General features: G+C 46.6%; 1 protein-coding gene across 6 annotated transcripts in view; it reads left to right on the forward strand.

The window, feature by feature from the left end:
• The window catches only part of EPC1 (enhancer of polycomb homolog 1), a 77,371-nt gene that overhangs the window by 41,895 nt on the left and 12,622 nt on the right, over nt 1-22,854 (forward strand). For 4 of the 6 annotated variants that reach the window (XM_060192508.1, XM_060192509.1, XM_060192505.1 and 1 more), the window contains exons 2-10: nt 7,639-7,798; nt 14,713-14,858; nt 15,283-15,489; nt 16,024-16,172; nt 17,466-17,625; nt 19,034-19,216; nt 19,299-19,388; nt 19,474-19,622; nt 20,627-20,979. In XM_060192508.1, coding sequence (XP_060048491.1) covers nt 7,699-7,798; nt 14,713-14,858; nt 15,283-15,489; nt 16,024-16,172; nt 17,466-17,625; nt 19,034-19,216; nt 19,299-19,388; nt 19,474-19,622; nt 20,627-20,979 — 1,537 coding nt within the window. In that variant the 5' untranslated portion in view covers nt 7,639-7,698. The remainder of the gene's footprint in view (nt 1-7,638; nt 7,799-14,712; nt 14,859-15,282; nt 15,490-16,023; nt 16,173-17,465; nt 17,626-19,033; nt 19,217-19,298; nt 19,389-19,473; nt 19,623-20,626; nt 20,980-22,854) is intronic. The other 2 variants (XM_060192507.1, XM_060192506.1) reach the window with 2 other exon arrangements.

Here is a 22,854-nt window from a genome sequence, read left to right on the forward strand (position 1 = left end):
GTCTGCAGCTTAGCTTTTTCTTACGCAGTGAGCTGGCACCTGAGTACCAACACGTGTAAACTGTTGCCTTGTAATTATTCACAGTTGAGCAGCTTAAACCAGTATTAGTCTCGACATTTCTGAGGATCAGGCTGTGGCAGCAGCTCCTACCTGCTCAGCCTGCACTTTCCAAGCCCACTGGCCGCTGCTCCCTCCATGTATGTGCACCTGTAGGTCTGGCCTGGTCGTGCGGCCTCTGCATTAACTGATCCTCCTCCCAGCCTGACGTCTGATTTCCCACAGTGAATGCCCAGAAATGAGAAGCACAAGCGGAGCAAAGCGTGCCTGAAACAGGAACTCAGTCTTCACAGACCTGGTGGCCGCACAGACCACGGTGTGCGTGTGCGCACGTATGTGTGCGAGGTTGGGTCCTGGGAGCTCCTGGAGTCTGACTGCTGCGAATCCTGGCTGCCCAGTCAGCGGACCTTCCTCCCTGCTATCCCTGCTGCTGTCCTGGTGGCGTGTCCCTGCTGCCTTTGCCCACATTGCACGGTGGCCATGGGTCTTTCTTTCCTGGGGTCACTGCTGCAGCGGACTGCCGTCTGCTGTCAGCCTGCAGGAGCTCTTGGCATAGCCTTTCCGAGCCCTGTTGCCTGTGGTGGACTGCGGAGAACGTGTTGTAGCCTAAAAGTGGCAGCTGTTCTTGCACAGAAGCTTCTCGAACTTGTGTTTAAATAGCTTGTGTTGACTTCTAACAATGGTAATTTTTGCCTTCGAGTTTTTGAAGTGAGTCGAACACAGTAGGATTCGAGCTACGATTTTGTATGTTGTCCTCTTATCAGTCTAATGTATTCTGATTTACGGTGAATCCCGTGGCGGAATGAGGCAAAGTGGAGGTGGGCTAGCAAGAACGCGATAGATTCTCGAAGCAGTTCTAACGCTATCGACGCCCTAGCCACCTTCCCAATTCAGAACGCCCCCATCTTTTTCCCGGACTCCAGCACCTTCTTCACCTGTCTCCCCAGGACTACAGTTACTGTCTCCCCGCCATTCACATGGCCACTGGGCTTTGATTGTGCCGCTCTCCTGCTCTTGGAGCCTCTGAACCACCAGGCTCCTTGTGACCTGGCCTCTGCCACCTTTCATTTCCTCCACCTGCAGAGCCACATCTCATAGATTCCCAGACTGGGAAACTTCCCTTAACGGCTGAGTTAGTGGTTGCTCCCCACCCCAAGGCCGTTTCCTCAGATACCTGCCCATCAGGATGGGCGTGCTCGCATGCCGTACCTTTCTCCAGCAGTGACTTCTGATCTCCCTTGTAGGTGGTGTGTGGCTAGTTGTTCACACTAGACTCACCTGCACGTTCCTTTAGCCTTGAAGTGTAATTCCCAATACTTGTTGAACCAATAACCCGGCTGGCTGTTAGTTTATTCGTATGCGTCTATCCCAGGACTGTGTTCAGATGGAGGCATAAGTCGCAGGAGGCTAGTGGTGGTCCCACCAAGTTCTCCTGCCTTGTGGGTCCTGTGTGACTGGACAGGTCAATTTTAGAAGCCAGTTGCTGGGCTGATCTGTCAGTATACAGTCTGGCTTGAATGTCGAGTGAGGAGACCTCGGCTTCCTTCCATCTATCTGACAGGCTAGACGAGATAGTCACGATCTTGGGAGCTTCACTGAAGAGTCAGTTTTCTCCACTGCTTACCCGCTGGCTTGGTTTGGGGGTGCTCTGTGACCTCGCGCCAGCGTGTAGATAGATGGCAGCTCCCTTCCCCACACACCAGGTGCCGTAGAACGAGCTTTGAAGCGGCCTGAGCCCTGTGACAGCTGTTCAGGTGTTCTGGCCAGAAACCACACACACCTCCACTCGGCGCTCAGGCAGAGCAAGTCCCACAGCTTGTGACACCCGCTGCGAAACTAGCCGATCGGTCTCCACAGGGGACTTAAAGACCGAGGCCAGATACACCAAGCAGACTCTGCCGCAGGCTGCCTCTGTCCTACTAAGTAAAAGAGAAACAATGCACAGATATTTTCATTTAAAAATAAAGTGAATGGTGAGCGAAGTATCCGAACACTCACTTCCAGACTAGCTAGTTTATAGCGTTCCCGTCAAGTTACCAGAGGGGCTGCTGTCACTCTGTCACTGTGACTTGTTACCGGACAGGCGGCCTCCAGGCTCTTGTGCCAGCTGCAAAGACTGCCCTCTCTGACTGGGCCGGCCTGTCTTGCAAATCAGCGTCCTGCCTTGGGACTTTACGGTCGATCATACAGTAGTTACCTGATGAAGAACTTTGGATTCACAGTAGTTACCTGATGAAGAACTTTAGGTTCACAGTAGTTACCTGATGAAGAACTTTAGGTTCACAGTAGTTACCTGATGAAGAACTTTAGATTCACAGTAGTTATGATGAAGAACTTTAGGTTCAGGGTTTGGCTTCTCTTCTCGGAGGGAAACCCGTTTCTAACCTCTTCCCTGAAGGCAGGGTTTCGCTCGCACGTACAGCCACCTGCTGGCCGAAGTCTAAGCAGAAGTACGGGCCTTCTGGGGAAGCGCTGACAGGGCTCAGGCTTTTCTACTCAGCAAGACAAAGCTGTGTCTGAGGAGAGCTCTGAGGCTAGCCGCCTAGGGCAGCATATGGACCTGGTCTGCCTGTCTCACGACAGAAACTGAGAGGAGGGCGGGAGGGCCGAGCCCTCTGCCTGGTGAAGCTTCCCCTGCGGTGCGGCCCCTGGGCTGTAATGTGTCACCCTGCCAGGGACTTTGCTGTGAGCGAATCACTTACACATTGACTTGTGTTATTTGATACAGCAGGGGGAGAGGGGGGGGAGGGAGAGGCACTGAGAGCGAGGTGGGGCAGGGAAAGGGTAAGAGCCACCTGCAGACCTGCTTCATCCCCCGCCCCTGCTTCTTTCTGCTGCCATTGGGAGTTTGCGCCCGCTCCTGGCCGTGGTGATAGGCGTGCTATAGCCTGGACCCGTTTGCTCCTAATTAAAATAAAAAATCCCACTTGGAAACAGTTGAGGCCCACAGACAAGAGTGAAAATGGGCAGTCCGTCCATCTGTGCCCGCTGCTGGCATCTTACCCTCTCTCGATACGGGCAGCCTACGTGCCGCTAGGCAGCAAACCCGACCCCACACGCGCGGCCTGCACTCAGCCGGCTGGCCCGCTCCTCATACGACACCACAGCACCGGAGCCACGGCCAGGGTGGGCACCTTCCCTGCCCACTGCCACCTGTCCAGCCCCACGCCCCACGGCTCCTGTGCATTAACCCACCGACTCTTATCGTTTGGAAGGTTACAGTTCGTCCCGCCGCCTTCCTGCCCCATGTACAATGCCACCACTCGGCAGCCGCAGCCGCGCTTCTCTCCTGTTTTCCCTGGTAACGTGTTGAGGTCAAGAGGAGAGGAGGCACCCGCAGGTGGGGGCCGGGGCCTTGAACCTGGGGCCTCTCACGTGGCAGTGCATACACTCTGCCAGGTATGCTCCCACCTGACCCCTTTTAAGACCTTTATAAAGTCAACAGCCTCCTGCCCTCATCTGCTGTTTGTTTCCCCAGCTAGACAGGAGTTCTGCCTTCCAGCGAAGGGCCCGTGTTCTCGTGGCACCGCTCAGAGCCTCACGTCGCCACCTGTCACTGACGGTGCTCAGTGCTCTAGAGACAGAAGAGCAGGCTTGTGGTGGCCCCTGGCATGGCTTGGTGCAGGTGTCCCGTCTGCGTGGATTCTGCATCACCCTGAAAGTCACTTTAGGGAGGGTGTCGGAGCTTACCTCTGGAGTCACATCTGGGTTTGGGTCCAGCTGACTGATTGCGGACACCTTTATTGATGGGTGAGGTGGGAATGCCAGTGGCAGCGAGTCGGGCGGTGGCGCAGCAGGTTAAGCACGGGTGGCGCAAAGCGCAGGGACCGGCATAAGGATCCCGGTTCGAGCCCCCGGCTCCCCACCTGCAGGGGAGTCGCTTCACAGGCAGTGAAGCAAGTCTACAGATGTCTGTCTTTCTCTCCCCCTGTCTTCCCCTCCTCTCTCCATTTCTCTCTATCCTATCCAACAATGACAACAATAGCAACAACAACGATAAAACAAGGGTAACAAAAGGGATTAAATAAATTTTTTTAAAAAAAGGAGTGCCAGGGAGTCGAGCTGTAGCGCAGCGGGTTAAGCGCAGGTGGCACAAAGCACAAGGACCGGCATAAGGATCCCAGTTCGAACCCCGGCTCCCCACCTGCAGGGGAGTCGCTTCACAGGTGGTGAAGCAGGTCTGCAGGTGTCTGTCTTTCTCTCCCCCTCTGTCTTCCCCTCCTCTCTCCATTTCTCTCTGTCCTATCCAACAATGACGACAACAATAATAACTACAACAATAAAACAACAAGGGCAACAAAAGGGAATAAATAAATTTTTTTTTTAAATTATTAAAAAAAAAGGAGTGCCAGTGGCCACCTCTCTCTCTAGCTGGCTGTTTGTGAGTGTGCGGTGTTACAGGCTAGGCGGGGAGGGGCAGAGGCAGCGTGACGTGGGAGGCGGGCCTGCCACAACATGGCACGTGCTGGCTCTTGTCAGCTGTTAGCTGTGCTCACTCTGGGCTGTGAGTCTGAGACTGGGCAGCTCAAAGGACTTCACAGTCATTTCTTCCAGGTTGGTTTTATGTTACTCAAGGTGAGTGAATACCTCTTAATGAGGTGGTACTGAGCAGGGAGTGACTCTGCAGTAAAACCTGTGTTTTACAGGTATCAGCATCTGAGTTCCATTCCTGGCAACTCATAGAGAGAGAGAAAAGGGCTGGGTGGTGGCACACACGTTACAGTGTGTGAGGACCCAGGTTCGAGACCCCAGGGCTACAGGTGTCTCTATCCAAAATAAGTAAAAGCAGGGCTACAGGTGTCTCTATCCAAAATAAGTAAAACAAATAAATACATTTTTTGAAAAAGAAAAAAGACAAAAGTAGAACAGTAAGATGGTCTACTTAACATGCATACTCTAAATTTGTATTAAGGGAAGTTCACTGTCTCGTTTATTCAACAATATTTGTTGGAGTTTGTATACATGGAGTAAAATTCCAACTCGGAGGGTAAAGAAAGGCCAAACTCAACAACAGATGACTATCTGACATTGGGGGTGGGGGGTGCTGCATGAAGACAGGGAGAGCGGCGGTGCGGCAGGCACAGGAAGCCTGCGGTGGGGAGAAATTTTCTGATACCGAGCAGGGGATCGGGTTCATATTTCAGTGACATTTCATTTTGAAAAAAGCTGAACACATAGAAATTCCAAGAATCTTACAGTGATAGCCCAATTTCCCCTGGCTATAGATTCTGCCAGTAACTTCTGCTTTGCTCTGCTTTGCCGAGTGTCTTGCCATCTGTCTGTCTCAGTTTGTGATGCACTTCAAGGGGAGTTTCAGACAGTGATGCACGATGTTGTTCACTAGAGTTCAGTAAATGTTTGCTGTATTTATTTTGAGGTAAACTTTACAATTTGATGACAGTTGGTAAGTTTATACTACCAAAAAAAAAAAAAGCTTTTTTTGAAAGACGTTTCCTTGAGTGAGACCAGAACATAGCTCAGCTCATTGGTGGTGCTGGACATCGAACTAATGGCCTTAGCACCCCAGTCCGGTGCTCAACCATGCGCTGTCCCAGCTCTCAGCCTCTGGCCACTTGCTATGCGTGCCCAGCCCCGCTTCACTTCAGGTGTTGGGGGCAGTGACCAGTGGCCGGCACATCCCTCCGCCTCCCACCCGACCTCTGTGTGAGCTTCCCCCATGGACCGATTCTGCACGGTTTAAGAGTAAGCGTCCCGAAGAGCAGACTCGCAGAGTGTGCCCGGAGCCTCGGGGACTGGCTTGTGCCCTCGGCATCTGTGAGTGGCGTGTCCGTCCTGCTTGGGCTGTCACGGGAAACGTGTGGACACGCCCTTCCGGACGTGGCTTTGGACTTGGTTTGCGTGTCTCTGCTGCTGCCGGGAGGACTGTCGGTGTGCAGAGACTCGCTGCAGCTCAGGGTCAGCCTCTGGGAGCCGGAGCTGGGCTGTCGCGGCCTTCTCGGTCCTGGCCGTTCTGGTGGGCGGCGTTGCTAAGGGAACTGAGGAGGAACGGTGTGAACAGGAACGGTGTGAGTGTGACGGTGGCTCGTGAACGAAGACCTGAAGGTGAGGGGCAAGGCATTTGTCACAAGTCTGACTAAGATGAGCCAGTGCAGTGAGTCCAGGAACAGTGAATGGGGGCAAATCATGGGACCTTCTAGCAGGCTGAGAACTTGGACTCTTCTTCTGCGTGAGGTGGGGAGTCATTTCAGAAGTCTCAGTGGAAGAACAGGGTGGCCTGACTTGCGTCTCAGCACCATTGTTCTTGACTGCTGAACAAAACAGACAGCAGGTGGGAATGGGAAGCTCGCTGGATTGCTGTTCAGGTCTTAGACGCGTCGCTAGAAACGGTGAGACAGCGAATGAACTCAGCCCTTTCGATCAGGTCGTGATGGGGTCTGGCTCGGCGCTCAGTTGTCAGGGGTTAGACACAGGTGGCTTTTGACAGAATCCGGCATCACTTAACCTCCCCACAAGGAATTTGGTGGCTGCTTATAGAAATTGGTTTTCAGTCCAGGAACCAAAAGTGTCTAAACATGGTCTTAATTGTTATGTTTAGCATTAAGGTCGTTTGCTTAAATGAAATAATTGTAAGCTCTGACTTAAAATCTACACAATATGATTTTGAGTAGTCTTTTCTTACTGTTGTTTATTAGAACACCAGGACCAGGAGATGGACATAGGTGATAAAAGGCTTGAAGCGGGGGTCGGGTGGTAGCGCAGCAGGTTAAAGCGCACATGGTGCGAAGCGCGACGACCGGCGTTAGTATGCCAGTTCGAGCCCCTGGCTCCCCACCTGCAGGGGAGTCACTTCACAGGTGGTGAAGCAGGTCTGCAGGTGTCTTGTCTTTCTCTCCCCCTCTCCTCCTCTCTCCATTTCTCTCTGTCCTAACAATGACGACATCATTAACAAAAAAATAACTACAACAACAATAAAAAACAAGGGCAACAAAAGGAATAAAATAAAAAAAGAAAAAAGAAAAGAAAATGTCATCCTATAATTCCTGAGCCAATGCTGCCAGTCACTGCACTTACTACCCTTCACAAAAGAGTTCAGAACTTCATAACAAAGATTGTTGTTTGAGGCAAAAACAAGGTCTAAGTCTAGGTTCCTTCCATCAATTGTAAGTGGAAAGAAAAACCTTTGCCTTTGCTTGAAAAGATCATTTTAGTTGGCTTTATATATTAAAGTGTGAAATTCTACTAAGTGCGTATATGCGGTACTATGTAAGTTTATAAAGTGCTAAGGAACAGATTAGAGTCAAAGTATCTTCTGTCTGTCTATAGCCTGACTTTCTTCATCTGTGAGTGCAAGTGTTTAACCCTTCCCCTCTGAATGGCATCTGTGTAATACAAGGCTTAACGGGTTCAATGGAGCTTTGGGCATTCTGAATGTTAGCAGCCACGGTGTCCAGTGTAGCTCCTTTTCCTTGATGCCCGTCCTGTCAAACCCTGTTTGCTGGGAACTGTTGTTAGCAGCATCCTGGTGAGACTGCCCGGGTCCCTGTTTTAAAGAGACCAAGGCCTGTTGGCAAGGCAGTCTGCCGCCGTCCTGCACGTACACTGACCCGCTTTCCCTTTCAGGAGCACCACCTCCAGCGGGCCATCTCAGCGCAGCAGGTGTACGGCGAGAAGAGGGATAACATGGTCATTCCCGTCCCGGAGGCAGAGAGCAACATCGCTTACTATGAGTCCATCTACCCTGGGGAGTTCAAGATGCCAAAGCAGCTCATTCACATACAGCGTGAGTACCGCAGCGTAGCTGTCCTGGCTGCTCTGTTCCATGAGTAACTGGGGCCATTTCCAGAGCCCGTCTCATTGACCGTCACCAACCTGAGCACTGGCAGCCCATTCTCAACACTAATAACGTGATTTCAAACATGTGTTCTCCAGATTTCTGCCTAACAAAGAAGATAACGTTTCATTTTAAATTTTCGTTTTTCTTCTCAACGTGTGATCTTACACTACTTTAGACAAAATCAGACAAACTATGCCTTAGGTGAAGAAACCGCTTAGTGGTATAAGTCAGAATAAACAAGCTTTCTGTAAGAGTCAGGCAGGAGATGTTTGAGCCTTTGCATATCACTCAGTCTTTGTTATAACAGCTCAGCTGTGCTGCTGTGAAGCAGAATCCTGGTGGGGGAGATAGCATAATGGTTCTGCAAAGAGACTTTCTTGCCTGAGGCTCCAGAGTTTGAGTTCAGTCCCCCGCACCACCACAGTCTAGAGCTGAATGGTGCTCTGATATATATAGATATATTTTAAATTACCTCTCAGAATCCCTAATAAGTAAAACTTGAGCAGTGGGCATGGCATTATTCCATTAAAACCTTACTGGAAAGAAAAAAAAACAGTTGGCAAGCCAGTATTAACCCATGATTCACTGAACCCAGTTTACAAACTTTGACGTGTTCTAGTTTTAGATTGGCTGTGCTGTTGGTAATTTGTTTCATGTGGTGGTGATTGATTGACTCTTGATTAGTTAATAGATCTGATGGTAAATCGCTAAGAACCACCTGTAAATTGAAGAGAGTGTATTTGAGTTACCTGATCCCTAGTAAGTGGACAGGTGAAAGGCTGCTACTGTGGTCTTGGCAACTTGTTTTTTCTCCCCCTCTTTTGTTGCCCTTGTGTTTTATTGTTGTTGTAGTTATTGCTGTTGTTATTAATGTCGTCGTTGTTGCATAGGACAGAGAGAAATGGAGAGAAGAGGGGGAGAGAAAGACAGACACCTGCAGACCTGTTTCACCGCCTGTGAAGCGACTCCCCTACAGGTGGGGAGCCGGGGGCTCGAACCGGGATCCTTACTCTGGTCCTTGTGCTTCACGCCATGTGCGCTTAACCCGCTGCATTACCACCCGACCCCTTCTTGGCAACTTTGATAATCGAGGTTTTCTAAGCACCTATCAAAACTCTTTTCAGGGCTGTACAGATCTTTGTTTCTATTGTTCTAAGAATATTAGAAAACCAATTGTAACTAGTTCCTAATTCATTAACTACTGTGCTAACTCATTTAACTCCTTTTTTACGTAGCCTAAATAATTGTATTTTGACCGAAATATTTATCTTACTATTTCTTAGCATGAAAACCAGAAATATAGTGTCTGTTGGCATTTGATAGTTCTAACTGTTAAAAAAAATTTTAATTATCTTTTATTTATTTGATAGAGACAGCCAGAAATTGAGATGGGGAAGAGAGCCACATGTTTCTGTGCATAGTCACCACCAAGCTCCAGAACGCAGCTGGTACCCTCGCCACACAACTCCATCTTGGGACTTGAACTGTGCCCTCACAGTCACTGCTGTGGCAGCACCCCCGTAGCCCCCTTACGTCCAGCCCACTCATTGCTTTTCGTTTTCAGCTCGAGGACACGAGGCAGCCAGTCAGGCAAGAGTGGAAAGTCTCCACACCGCTGTCCACTGTTGGTGAAGCTTTCCCCATGTGGCGGCTCTTAGGAGGTGGTTACACACTCGACCTGGGTTCCCACGCATGGTGGAGGGTGTGGTCAGCGGTGTGAGGGCCCCCGTCTTGCTAGACTTAGAGCCACACCCACCCCTGACCCCTCACTCATCATTCCCATCATAGTTATTAGTTCACAGTCATAAGTGGTGTTCTGCGATTGGCTTAACAGAGTGTCTTGGCCCTCTATCCAGTTACTTCATGGATCAGTAGTTTGCTCTTGCCATTGCTCGGTAACATTGCATAGTATCTGGGTACCACGGTCAGTTCAGTCGTTCACCCACTGAAGGACAGTTGGGCAGCTCCCAGGCTTTTACTATTACAAAGCAGTCAGCTGTGCACAAGTTTTTGTGTAGGCATAAATTTTTATTTATCTGAGGTAAATACAAGTATAGTTGCTTTATCATCCATTTTTAAACTTTGATAGGGACTGTCACATTAATTCTGAAATTGTTAGTTCATAATCCTTACTGTACAGAGGAATGATTCCTACCATTGTTTTTCATCAGAATTGTTTTGGGCTTTTCCCTTTCTCTCTAAATATTGCAGTTAAGAAAGAACTGATTTCTTTCCTGTGTTGGATATTAGAGTCCAGTACATTGGGGTGATTCCGCAGATACTTAGGGCTTCTTTGATTTCTCTCATTCATACTTAGTCTTTATTACAGAGATTCTGTACACAGTTTTTTTTTTTTTATTGCCAGTTATTATCAGTATTTAGAAATGAAGCTGGGAAGGCTTGTCAGTCTTAATGCCCTGTAACCTTACCTGCAAATACTTATTAACAGTTCTAGAAGGGAAATAGAAAATCACGTTGTCTTCAAATTGAGACACTTTAGAATATCTAATATGTAAGAATTCTTTCCATTCTGTATACTTTATTTTCTAATGACTGGACCATTAGTACTGTGTTAAAATAAGAATGGAGAGAGTAGGGGGTTAAGCGCACATGGCGCAAAGCGCAAGGACTGGTGTAAGGATCCCAGTTCAAACCCCCAGCTCCCCACCTGCAGGGGAGTCGCTTCACAGGCGGTGAAGCAGGTCTGCAGGTGTCTGTCTTTCTCTCCCCCTCTGTCTTCCCCACCTCTCTCCATTACTCTCTGTCCTATCCAACAACAACAATAGCTATAACAATAAAAACAACAAGGACAACAGAAATGGGAAAAAAATGGCCTCCAGGAGTAGAGGATTCGTGGTGCAGGCACCAAGCCCCAACAATAACCCTGGAGGCAAAAAAAAAAAAAAAAAGAAAATGGAGAAAGTAGACATCCTTGTTTCTGAACACTTGAAATGTTATGTTGTGTGAATTCACGAGAAGCTTAGTGCTTCTGGTCATATGATGTTGGCGAGATGAAAGTGGCTAAGTCAGAGTCAGCCCTTACCATCTGAAGGACTTGCATTCTTTCTTTTTCTTTTGAAAGTGGTTTTTATATTGCAGTGATTGATGTCATGCCGGACATCACAATTTGCTTCTGCTTTTTTTTTTTTTTAATCTTTAATGTCTCACTGATCACCAGATTTTTTTTTTAATTTATTTTTTCCTTTATTGGGGGATTAGTGTTTTACAGTTGACAGTAAATACAATAGTTTGTACATGCATAACCTTTCCCAGTTTAACACATAACAGTACAACCCCCACTAGGTCCTCTGTCATCCTTTTCTTTTTTCTTTAATTTATTTATTGGGGAATTAATGTTTTACATTCAACAGTAAATACAAGAGTTTGTACATGCATAACATTCCACAGTTTCCCATATAACAATTTGCTTTTATAAATGTAGAATTGTTACTTACAGTGTGACAGCAATATGTGATATTCTGTTAGCATTTATTGAAATACATACTTTGGATAGATATCAAAATAACCGCTAACAACTCAACATACTAGGACCTAGACTTTGGCTCTGTCAATTGGTGCTACAATCATCATCAGAACTTCGCACTGACCTCATATATATATATATATATATATATAATTTATTTTCCCTTTTGTTGCCCTTATTTTTTTGTTTTTTTATATTTATTTTCCCTTATTTGTTGCCCTTATTTTTATTGTTATTGTAATTATTGTAGCTATTAATGTTGTTGTTGTTGTTGGATAGGACAGAGAGAAATGGAGAGAGGAGGGGAAGACAGAGAGATGGAGAGAAAGAAAGACACCTGCAGACCTGCTTCACCGCCTGTGAAGCGACTACCCTGCAGGTGGGGAGCCGGGGGCTCGAATTGGGATCGTTACCCCGGTCCTGCACTTTGTGCCACGTGCGCTTAACCTGCTGCATTATGGCCTGACTCCCTGTTGCCCTTATTTTTTATTGTTGTAGTTATTTTTGGATAGGACAGAGAGAAATGGAAAGAGGAGGGGAAGACAGTGAGGGGGAAGAAAGATAGACACCTGCAGACCTGTTTCACCGCCTGTGAAGCGACTTCCTTTCAGGTGGGAAGCTGGGGGTTCAAACAGGGATCCTTCTTCTTCTTCTAGCATTTTCCCTTCTTTCGTAGCCAGTCAACAGCGTCAGGTTGAGCCTGATGCGGGTCCTTGCGCTTTGGCCCACCTGCGCTTAAACCGCTGCACTACTGCCCGACTCCCCCCCCCCCCTTTTTAATTTCTTTATTGAGGGATTAATGTCGTGGTGGCCTTTCTGTAAATTAGGTTATTTGGGTCAATTACTGAGTCTTCCATGACCTGGAAGATGTCATCACACCAAGTACTAGCTTCTGCTTGGCAAAGGGAATCAGTGCCACAACAGAGACTCCCCCAGTGAGTTTGTGTCATGTATTGGACAGAGGACTCATAGGCAGAATGCACAAAGATCTCACCAAACTCAGTAAAAAGACAGCCCAGTGAAAAATGGGGGGAAGATATGGACAGAATCTTTTCCAAAGAAAAGACCCAAAGGGTCAACAGGCATGAAAAAAGTGCTCAAAGCCAGTGGTGATCAAGGAAATGCAAATAAAAACAAAAGTGAGGGGGCTGGACAGTAGCACAGTGGGTTAAGCACACATGGCACGAAGCACACAGACACTGTTCAGACCCTCAGCTCTCCACCTGCATGGGGGGAGTCCCTTCACAAGCGGTGAAGCAGGTCTGCAAGTATCTTAACTTTCATTCCCCCCTCTCTGTCTTCCCCTCCTCTCTCGATTTCTCTCTGTCCTATCCAACAACAATAATAATAATAAGGGCAACAAAATGGGGAAAATGGCCTCTGGGAGCAGTAGATTCATAGTACGGGCACCAAGCCTCAGTGATAACCCTGGAGGAAAAAAAAACAGTGAGTACCGCCTTATACCTGTGAGAATGTCACACATTAGAAAAGATAGAAGCAACTGTTGGAGAGGCTGTAGGGGGGCTCCTACATTGCTGGTGGGAATGTAAATTGGTCCAACTCTTAAGGAAAACAGTCTGGAAATTGAGAGATTGATCAGAGCACTAGAAATGGCCCTATTATATAACCCAGCAATCCTTCTCCTGGGGATTTACCCAGAGAAGACAAAAACACCTATCCAAAAAGACCCATGCGTACCTGTGTTCATAGCAGCACAGTCTGTAATAGCCCAGACCTGGAAGCAAACCAGATATCCAACAGAGAAAAAACTGTGTAGTTACGGGAGGACTTGGACCCTTAAGGTGACTGGAAGTCAGAGGGAGGAATTAAAGTCAGGAAGAAACGTGAGAGAAATTGATACAAAGACATTTAATGTTTTGCTTGTCACCCGAGTAGTCAGATAACACTTGATACCATTGTATAAGTCCGTACTTCTCCTCCCTTTTCCCAAGTCCTTGACAACTGACAATGTCTCCACCTCCCTATCACCACGATCAGTGGCCTCCACAGGGGCAAACCCTCCCAGGAAAGTTCTCCCTGGCAGGCAGCTACTACTGTCAGTGGTTCTGACTTCAGTGCTTCTGCTTTCAACTTGACGTCCTATGAGGTTGGCCAGTTAGGGGAGTCTGGAAACGGGACCTGTGGCCCTTGGAGGCTGCTCAGCAGACAGCACAAGACTGGGGTTTAAGAGGCTCTGGTGTGACCCCTGTCACCACGTATGCCAGAGCAGTGTTCTGGGGTGTCTGTTTCTCCGTATGTAAATACTTTAACTTAAAAAAAAAAATCCCAGGAGTCCGGCGGTAGTGCAGCGGATTAAGCACAAGGACCAGCAGAAGGATCCCGGCTCCCCACCGGCAGGGGAGTCACTTCACAGGCGGTGAAGCAGGTCTGCAGGTGTCTGTCTTTCTCTCCCCCTCTCTGTCTTCCCTTCCTCTCTCCATTTCTCTCTGTCCTTTCTAACAACAATGATATCAGTAATAACTACAACAATAATTTAAAAAAACAAGGGCAATAAAAGAGAAAATAAATCTAAAAAAAATTTTTTTAATATTGAAAAATAAAATAAAATCCTGGGAGTTGGGCAGTAGTGCAGTGGGTTAAGCACACATGGCAGAAAGCACTTGGACTGGCGTCAGGATTCTGGTTTGAGCCCCCCGGCTCCGCACCTGCAGGGGAGTCGCTTCACAAGCGGTGAAGCAGGTCTACAGGTGTCTCTCTTTCACCCTCTCTGTCTTCCCTTCCTCTCTCCATTTCTGTCTGTCCTGTCCAACAACAATGACAGCAATGACAACAGTAACAATAACAACAAGAACAGTAAACAATGAGGGCAACAAAAGGGAAAAATAGCCTCCAGGAGCAGTGGATTTGTAGTACAGGCACTAAGCTCCAGCAATAACCCTGGAGGCATTAATTAATTAATTAAAATCCCCTTGTGAGTCCTTAAACTCAGCTATAAAAAAGAAAAAAAAAAAGAAATTGGATTTAAATATTGTGGAAACAATCCTAAGAACCATACCCTTTTCTGTTAGGTCAAAACGTTCAATATTGATGTTTTATCATTTTTGAGCTACAGCACTTCGGTGTACTTTAACCTAATACATTTGACAGGTTTTTTGTTTTGAATAATAGATCTCTAGTGTATTTGCTTTTGAGAGTAGAGAGAGGGTTACATCCATTGTCTTGTATAGTCTGTGTTTGCAAAATCTCTTTATTTCAAGCATTAAGATGTAAAATATATCTGTGAACTTATATTGTGACTTGGAAAACAAAATCTAAAAAATAAGACTTCCCTAAGTCTCTCTCCCCCAGACATCTGTGAGACGCCTTTATTAGTGTGCTCATGCAGTGAATGATTGCTTGTGGTTTCTTCTGTCAGCTTTTAGTTTGGACACTGAACAGCCTGATTATGATTTGGATTCTGAAGATGAAGTGTTTGTGAATAAACTGAAAAAGAAAATGGACATCTGCCCATTGCAGTTTGAGGAGATGATTGACCGTCTGGAAAAAGGCAGTGGTCAGCAGGTACAGCTTCACTGTATATATAAGTAGGTGTGTGTGTGTGTGTGTGTGTGTGTGTGTGTGTGTGTGTGTGTGTGTGTGTGTGTGTGTGTGTGTTTACACAAACAGTGCCATGTCCTGGAGGAGGTGAGCCGGCAGCTTGTGGAGTTATCAAGCAATGGATTCACGCTCCTCTCCGCCCTCCCTCGTTGAGCCTTAGACTCTGTGCTGTGCCCACAGCCTGTCCCCTCTGTGAGGAGAGCCAGTAAGTATGGCCTCTCTTGGGATTGTTTGGAGAAAAGAACATGTCTAAAACTTCTGTCTGTCACTGGACCTGTGTTGAGCTCGTGTGCGTGCTTGCTGGGGGTGATCATCGACGTTTAACTGTAGCATTACTTTTTAACCTGATGTGAGGCGTGTGAAAATGACGTCATGATTTTACATTTAGTCAGTCAGTCCGCAGGAAGCCAAACTACTGCTAAAAGAAGACGATGAGTTAATTAGAGAAGTCTATGAATACTGGATTAAAAAGAGGAAAACCTGTCGAGGGCCGTCTCTTATTCCATCAGTAAAACAAGAGAAACGAGATGGTTCGAGCACAAATGACCCGTACGTGGCTTTCAGGAGACGCACCGAGAAAATGCAGACCCGGAAAGTAAGTGGGGTCTGGGAGCCTTGTGGTGGGTTTTTCTGTGTGGATACCTGAGATGTGTCAGTGTTGGGAAATGAGTAATGTGTGCTGAAACTTCTGTGCAATAGAATGAAAGCTAGCAGCTAAATGAACCTACCTTAAGATGCATTGTGGAGTTGTTAGTAGTAAGTTTTAATGCTAAAGTCTCTTAAAAGTTCATAGGCAAAATGCTTTTCTTGGTGATTCATGCTTCTTGGCATCTTCAAGCTCTCGTGTGTCCCGCCTCCCCCCCCCCCCCCCCATAGATGTACACCTTTGTATCACCAGCTATCCGTCAACTGTCACGAGCTAGAGAGCGGGGAGCCATGTCTGCCTCCAGTTCTGTCAGCACCGGGAATCCATGGGTGGTAGAGGCACTTGCCCTCTGTCTGACCCTCGGCCGGGAGGCGGCTCAACAGCATCTGTGCATGCAGCTCTGGGGCTGTTTCCCAGCACCGCACTAGACTTCAAGTGCTCCACACGCTGACTGGCGTTAAACAAACTGCTTCGTGTTTGCAGAACCGTAAAAATGATGAAGCCTCTTATGAGAAAATGCTTAAGCTGCGTCGGGATCTAAGCCGAGCTGTTACGATTCTGGAGATGATCAAAAGGAGAGAGAAGAGCAAACGGGAGCTGCTGCACTTAACACTGGAAATTATGGAAAAGAGGTGAAGACATGGTCATAGCAGAGGGAGGACGGTGGGCCCCGTGCTATCAGCCCTGTGGAGCTGGCTTATCCCTCAGCAGCTGTCTGTCTCTTAATAGCAGACACTGGGTTGTTTTTTCTTTTTTAAGAATTTATTTATTCACTATAAAGATAAGGAAAGAACCAGATATCACTCTGGTACATATGCTGTCAGGGATTGAACTTGGGACCTCATGGTTGAGAATCCAGTGCTTTATCCACTGCGCCACCTCCCAGACCATGCAGACACTGTTTAAGTGTGTAGTGCCTCTTTTTTTTTTTTTCCCTAAAATTAAGTGACTGAATTCACTAAAATGAAAATATGCTAGGGGACAGAGGTAGATAGCATAATGGTTCTGCAAAGAAACTTTTCATGCTTGAGGCTCCAAAGTCCCAAGTTCAGTCCCTCACACCATCATAAGCTAGAGCTGAGCAGTGCTCTGGATGGATATATATATATATATATGCCAGTTACTTCCACTGTGAAATCTTTTCCTTTGAGTTGTGTGTAGGGCTGTGAAGGAAATTTTGTCAGAAAGCTTTTGTTTTTTATTTCCTAAATGGTAAGTGATTATTTTTTTAAACACTGGATTTTTTTAATACACAAGTATGGGGATGTGGGCCCATAACCTTAGCACTCAGCCATTCAGCAGGTTACATTTCATGCCTCATTGTCTCTTGGTCCCAGGTTCAATCCCTGGCACCACCATAAGCTGAGCAGTACTCGGGTAATAACTAAAAGAAAATAAGTATTATATTTATTGATTTAAGAAAAAAATTAGTTTTATAATATAATGTAATTTAAATTAACAGGAAATTTTTTCAGCACTACTCTAGACATTAATTTCAGCATACTCGCCACGATTTCCACCAGAGTTGCTACGTTAAAGTCCCAGCCTTTGGCTTGGGAGGTGGCTCAGCAGTGGAGCAAGTGCCGTACACATGAGGAGGTCCTAGGTTTGGTCCCCGACAGTACACCAAACAAGAAGAACAAAAACAAATCAAATATCATAAAATACCAGAAGGGTACTTTTGGCCTCTCAATTAAAAAAAAGTCATCTGTTTATGGTGTCAAAATAAAAACAATCCAAAAATTAAAGGAAGGGAGAAAAAGAATTGTGTAATCTTTAGTAAGTATTCAGCAGATCAAGTTAAAGAACGATCTTGGGTCTAGTCAGTGTTTGTAACCGTGTGAGCTGTGAGACACAGGCTAGTCACAGTATGCACACCACGTTGTAGAGAACTAATGTTTTTCGCCCTGTCTTTGTGATTTCAGGTATAATTTGGGTGACTACAATGGAGAGGTCATGTCTGAGGTTATGGCCCAGAGACAGCCGGTGAAACCTACTCACACAGTCCCCATTGTCCCAGTGACCAACAGCAGTCAGTTTAAGCGTCAGGAAGCCATGGACATGAAGGACTTTAAAGTTAACAAGGTGATCATTTCTGTGATACATGGAATGGTAGTTTTATCATTAGAATCAAAGTGAAAGAGAAAAATATTTTATATAAAACCTTGTCACAAGCCCATAGTTCTGGTATATGGTGAAGAAAAGCCAAAATTAGTCATTTAGTTTTATTTTCCTGTTACCTGCTCATAAAAGGAAGCCAGTGTTGCCATGTCTGATAAAGGCGTGCTCCACTAGTCATGGGATCATGGAGTATTGAAGTGACCAGAGCCGCAGGCGGCAGAAGGATGTGAGGTCCTACCTGACCGACCTGATATGTTGTCATGATTCCCCTCGTCATGTCTGCACGCACCGCACTTAACTGCCAGGGCACTCGAAGAGAACGTTCTGGCATCTCTTGAGTTGCTTTTGATGTAAATAATGGTTTAGATGTGCAACTATATACTAATCAGTATTAGCCAAACATTTCACAATTTCAGAATAAAAATAGGAGGGGGGGTCTCTGTTGAGTGAAGGGAGCTAAAGCAGGTTGAGCAAAACAACTAACTACCGTCTTAGAAAACGGACGTCTTGGAGAGGTGCTTCATTTTTTTTTGGTGTGAAATTTTTCTTGGGAAACGGTTATCTGCAGACTGTCATTGCCACAGGGCTGCAGCTTCAGGTCTCCCCAGGACAGATGTCAGCATACCTCACCGTCCCCACGGGGCCCTGGCTCCTCAACTCCTTTCTGACACATTGGATCTGCTGAAATAGACCACAGTTTATTCATATTCCGTCCTCCTTTTGTTTCTTAAATGCCACCCTCGCGTGGCATCGTTGGTTATAATGGGAGTTTTTAACTCAGTATCCCGCCCCCGCTTGGTAGACTGCTTTCGCGTTACCCTTCCAGCCTTTATATTTCAGGATTATATGTCTTACTTGGTCTTCAGGAGAATGGAGAGACCAGTGCACCACTTAGCTGTAGCATTTGGAGGTGCCAGGGATTGAACTTAGGCCCTCTGGTCTTGGGAATGCAAGTTCAGTGCTCAGCCACTGAGCTCTGTGCCCAGGCACAAGACTCAAGTCTTTGAGTTGCCTGTTTTTAGACCTTTCTGTAGACATGTCAGAAATGTGAACTCACACGAGATACTGCCATGGGGCTTTTCCCATTATCTTGATAGTTTGTTTGTTTTAATCTTGATGGTTTTGCTGAAGTCTTCAGTACTTGAGCTCTAAACTTGAGTAAGGTTAAGGTACTAGTGCAGTCTTAAGAGCGCTGTTCTTTCACTTTGAACAGCATCCTGTGTGACATCACCCTCATAGACCAACCTCTAAGACAAACCATGAACAGACACTGTCGTTGAAAGCACTAGCCTTAACTTTTAGGCTCTGCTCAGACTAGCAGGTCCGTCGTACACGGCTCCCAGTGTCTAGTTAAGCTGTGGCCTTGTTGCAGCAGGATAAAGCCGACCTCGCCCTCGCCCGGCCTAAGCGCAAATACGAGAAGAAGCCCAAAGTCTCGCCGTCGTCTGCTGCGGCTCCTCCTCAGCAGACGAGCCCTGCCACCCTGCCGGCCTTCAGCGCTAAAGACCTGAACCAGTATGACTTCCCCAGCTCCGACGAAGAGCCCCTTTCCCAGGTAGGGATGCCGAGCACTCCTCTGGACTAAGAGAGGGAGCGCAGGAAGCTACGTGTCTCCACTCACTTCACCTCCCTTGCAGGTTTTGTCCGGCTCTTCGGAAGCGGAGGAAGAGAACGACCCTGACGGTCCTTTTGCTTTCCGGAGGAGAGCGGGCTGTCAGTACTACGCTGTAAGTCTCGGCCTCTCTTCTTCAGCATCAGACTGACTGCCTGACTTTAAGGGATGTAATAAATTAATTTGCATTTTCCTCTAAGCCTCACTTAGACCAAACTGGCAACTGGCCTTGGGCTAGTCCTGAAGACGGCGGATTAGGGGACGTGCGGTATAGATACTGCTTAACCACGCTCACTGTACCCCAAAGGTGCATCGGCCTTGCACGGAGACGGCTTGGGCGTGGAGGAAGGTGAGGCGTTTCTGTGTCCTGGCAGGTGAGGTCTGAGGTTAGGGTTAGCGAGAACTCAAGACTACAGTGTAAAGGGAGATCATCTTTCTAAAGAACTTACTGGAGGGGCCAGGTGGTGGCGCACCTAGTTGAGCACACATGTTATGTTACGATATTCAGGGACCCAGGTTCTAGCCCCTGGTCCCCACCTGCAGGAGGGAAGCTTTGTGAGTGGTGAAGCAGGGCTGCAGGTGTCTCTGTCTTTCTCCCTCTCTATCTCCCCCTCCCCTCTCAATTTCTGACTGTCTCTGTCCAACACATAAAGATAATAAAAAAGAACTTATTTGACCCAGCGTGCTATTCATCACTGATTTTTACTGAACTCTCCACACTTCTTTTCTTTATTATTACATTTTTTATATTTATTTTCCCTTGTGTTGCCCTTTTTTATTGTTGTAGTTATTGTTGTTGATGTCATCTTTGTTAGATAAGACAGAGAAAATGGAGAGAGGCGGGGAAAACGGGGAGAGAAAGACAGACACCTGCAGACCTGCTTCACTGCCTGTGAAGTGACTCCCCACCTGCAGGGGGCTCGAACGGGTATCCTGAAATGCTACTGCCTGACCCCCTTACACTGTTTTTTTTTTTTTTTAAGATTTTATTTATTTATTAATGAGAAAGATAGGAGAGAAAGAAAGAACCAGACATCACTGTGGTACATGTGCTGCCGGGGATTGAACTCAGGACTCCATGCTTGAGAGTCCGATGCTTTATCCACTGCGCCACCTCCCTGACCACCCTTACACTGTTCTTAAGGTATATTATTCCCATCTTTAGTAGGATCACTGTAAAGTAAAAGTTTTTATCAGAAACTGAGGCTTTAGATTCTAGAGCTAAATACTATAGTAACCAAGTTTATAGTATTTTCACGTTCAGTGTGAGGCTCCGAGCCTGAGGGAGGGGTGCATAAGAAAGCATTTCTACAGTGTCTGAACAGCTATTGTTTTCTGCTTTGCTTTTCACAGGGTCTTGCTAGATAGAGCTTACTCGCACTACGACAGTGTATTTCGACAGCTGGATTTGGACACGCTTTCCTCACCGCGACATTCTCCAGTCAATCAGTTTGCCATTACCTCAGAAACAAATACCTCGGACAAATCTTTCTCTAAAGACCTCAGTCAGATCCTAGTCAATATCAAATCATGTAGATGGCGGCATTTCAGGCCTCGGACACCATCCCTACATGACAGTGACAGTGACGAACTCTCCTGTAGAAGGCTGTGTAGGAGTCTGAACCGAGCGGGGCCAGCTCAGCCCGGGACCCAGATGTGCAGTACCTCCACGCAGAGCCGGAGTGGCGGGGGCCCAGCACACCTCGGTGCGTGTACTGTTACGCTCCGTGTTTCTGTAGAAATAGCAGCTTCGGCAGGCTTTGTGTTTTGTGTGGTCTGCTGCATCTCTGACGAGAAGTCTTTTTGACACTGCCCCTCCCCGGTGGCAGTCATTCCTGGCTAGCGTAGGGCGTGTGTCTCCGAGACGCATCTCCCTGACAGTAGCAGGCCATTTGTTGTCACCGCGGCAGCTTGCCGCTCTGGTCTTGACCCAGACAGCTTCAAACAGGCCGATGGGTCTACAGACAGCAAAGCCTTCTCTGCCAACACAGCAGGTATAGATACTTTATAAATAGAGAAATGACGTTTTCAGCCAACAGTATTTAACGTATAGATTTATTTTTAGTAATTCTGGAAACACATAGTACATGCTTTGCAGATCACTCTGAGCAACATCGCAAAGTGTCTAAAATAAATGTGTTCTACTTGAAGTAGCCCTGAACTGCTAGCATTCTGTTTTATAGCATGAATCTGTTATTTGAGGCATGTGGTTTCTAGAAGTTTATTTAACAGATCACTACTACAGATTTATGTAAAGAAAATGTAAGAAATTTGAAGAGCTGTAAAGATACTTGATGGGTCCCTCCAATCGCCTGGTGAGACTGTCGTTAAATCTTTGCTAAGTGTGAAGATATGCCTTGTATTCTGAGAGAAGTCAGCAAAAGCCTCCGTAGCCAAGAGCATCTGTGAAATAGACGTCTCCCTTATAGAGCAGTGATCCGGCTTCAGGAATCACTGAATTACTGTAGACCTGCTTAGTAGATGATTTGTAATCTAGTTCATTTCAGAACCTGAATCATGAAGAGGCAGTTAACAACAGCTCAGTATGGAGGGAGACGTCTAGTACAGCGTGGCTGTAGGGGTTTTAAAGTAATAGGTAACATATTTCCTGGTGAAGATTCTTTAGCCTGTATTTTAACATTGCAACTTCACAGAAATCCACAGATTTCATCACTCCTCAGTTTCTCTGCCCTTTGGAGAAAATGTATAACTAATCTAAGGATCTAAGCGTTTTCAGCTTGAATTATTTTGCTGTGCTTAAGTTAGCATTGACATTCTTAAATTTGGCTTGATTCATAGGACCAAACATTTAGCTGAAAACTAACCTTCAGTTAACTAATGTTCTGTTGAGTGATTTCCTCCCCCATGTGTGTGATACAACTTTGGGAAAATGAATCTCTCAACTTTGTTCTGTTCTTCCCTGAGTCTCCCCTAAACTTTGCTCAACCATTCAGGACACCAAGAATACTAGCACTTTATCCTCTTACTTGGGAGCACTTCAGAAACCCAGAGCTTTATCTGTGTGCTCTAGAAGTATGTTATGGCTCCCCACCTGCAGGGGAGTCACTTCTGCAGGTCTTTCTCTCCCCCTCTCTGGCTTCCCCTCCTCTCTCCATTTCTCTCTCCTAGCTAACAACGATATCAACAACAACAATAACTAGGACAACAATAGAAAACAACAAGGGCAACAAAAAAGGCAAAGTAAATATTTTTTTAAAAGTGTGTTATGGTGTAGTCAGACCTATTGAATTTAACTTGAGTTCAGTTAGTGATCACCTAGAAGGACAAAATTAACCGTTCAGATGTTGTCCAGGATTCTCAGTTCAGTTGTACTGAGAGGCCAGAGACATCTGCCCTGTGAGCAGATGACTTGCGTCTGCAGAGGCCTTGACTCCGGCCCCACTGCTGCCAGATGCCAGGCTGAGCATCGCTCTGATCTTTCTCTCTGATCCTGTGCTTGTCATAAAGACGAACAATCCTTAAACATCTGGGAGAATTCTTCTCTGGTGTGAGCCAATCTGAGAATAAGATTTTCTTTTTCTTTTTTTTTTTTCCCCTCCAGGGTTATTGCTGGGCTCGGT

The sequence above is a fragment of the Erinaceus europaeus genome, chromosome 6 (genome assembly GCF_950295315.1).
Source record: "Erinaceus europaeus chromosome 6, mEriEur2.1, whole genome shotgun sequence".
Classification (NCBI taxonomy): Eukaryota; Metazoa; Chordata; class Mammalia; order Eulipotyphla; family Erinaceidae; genus Erinaceus; species Erinaceus europaeus.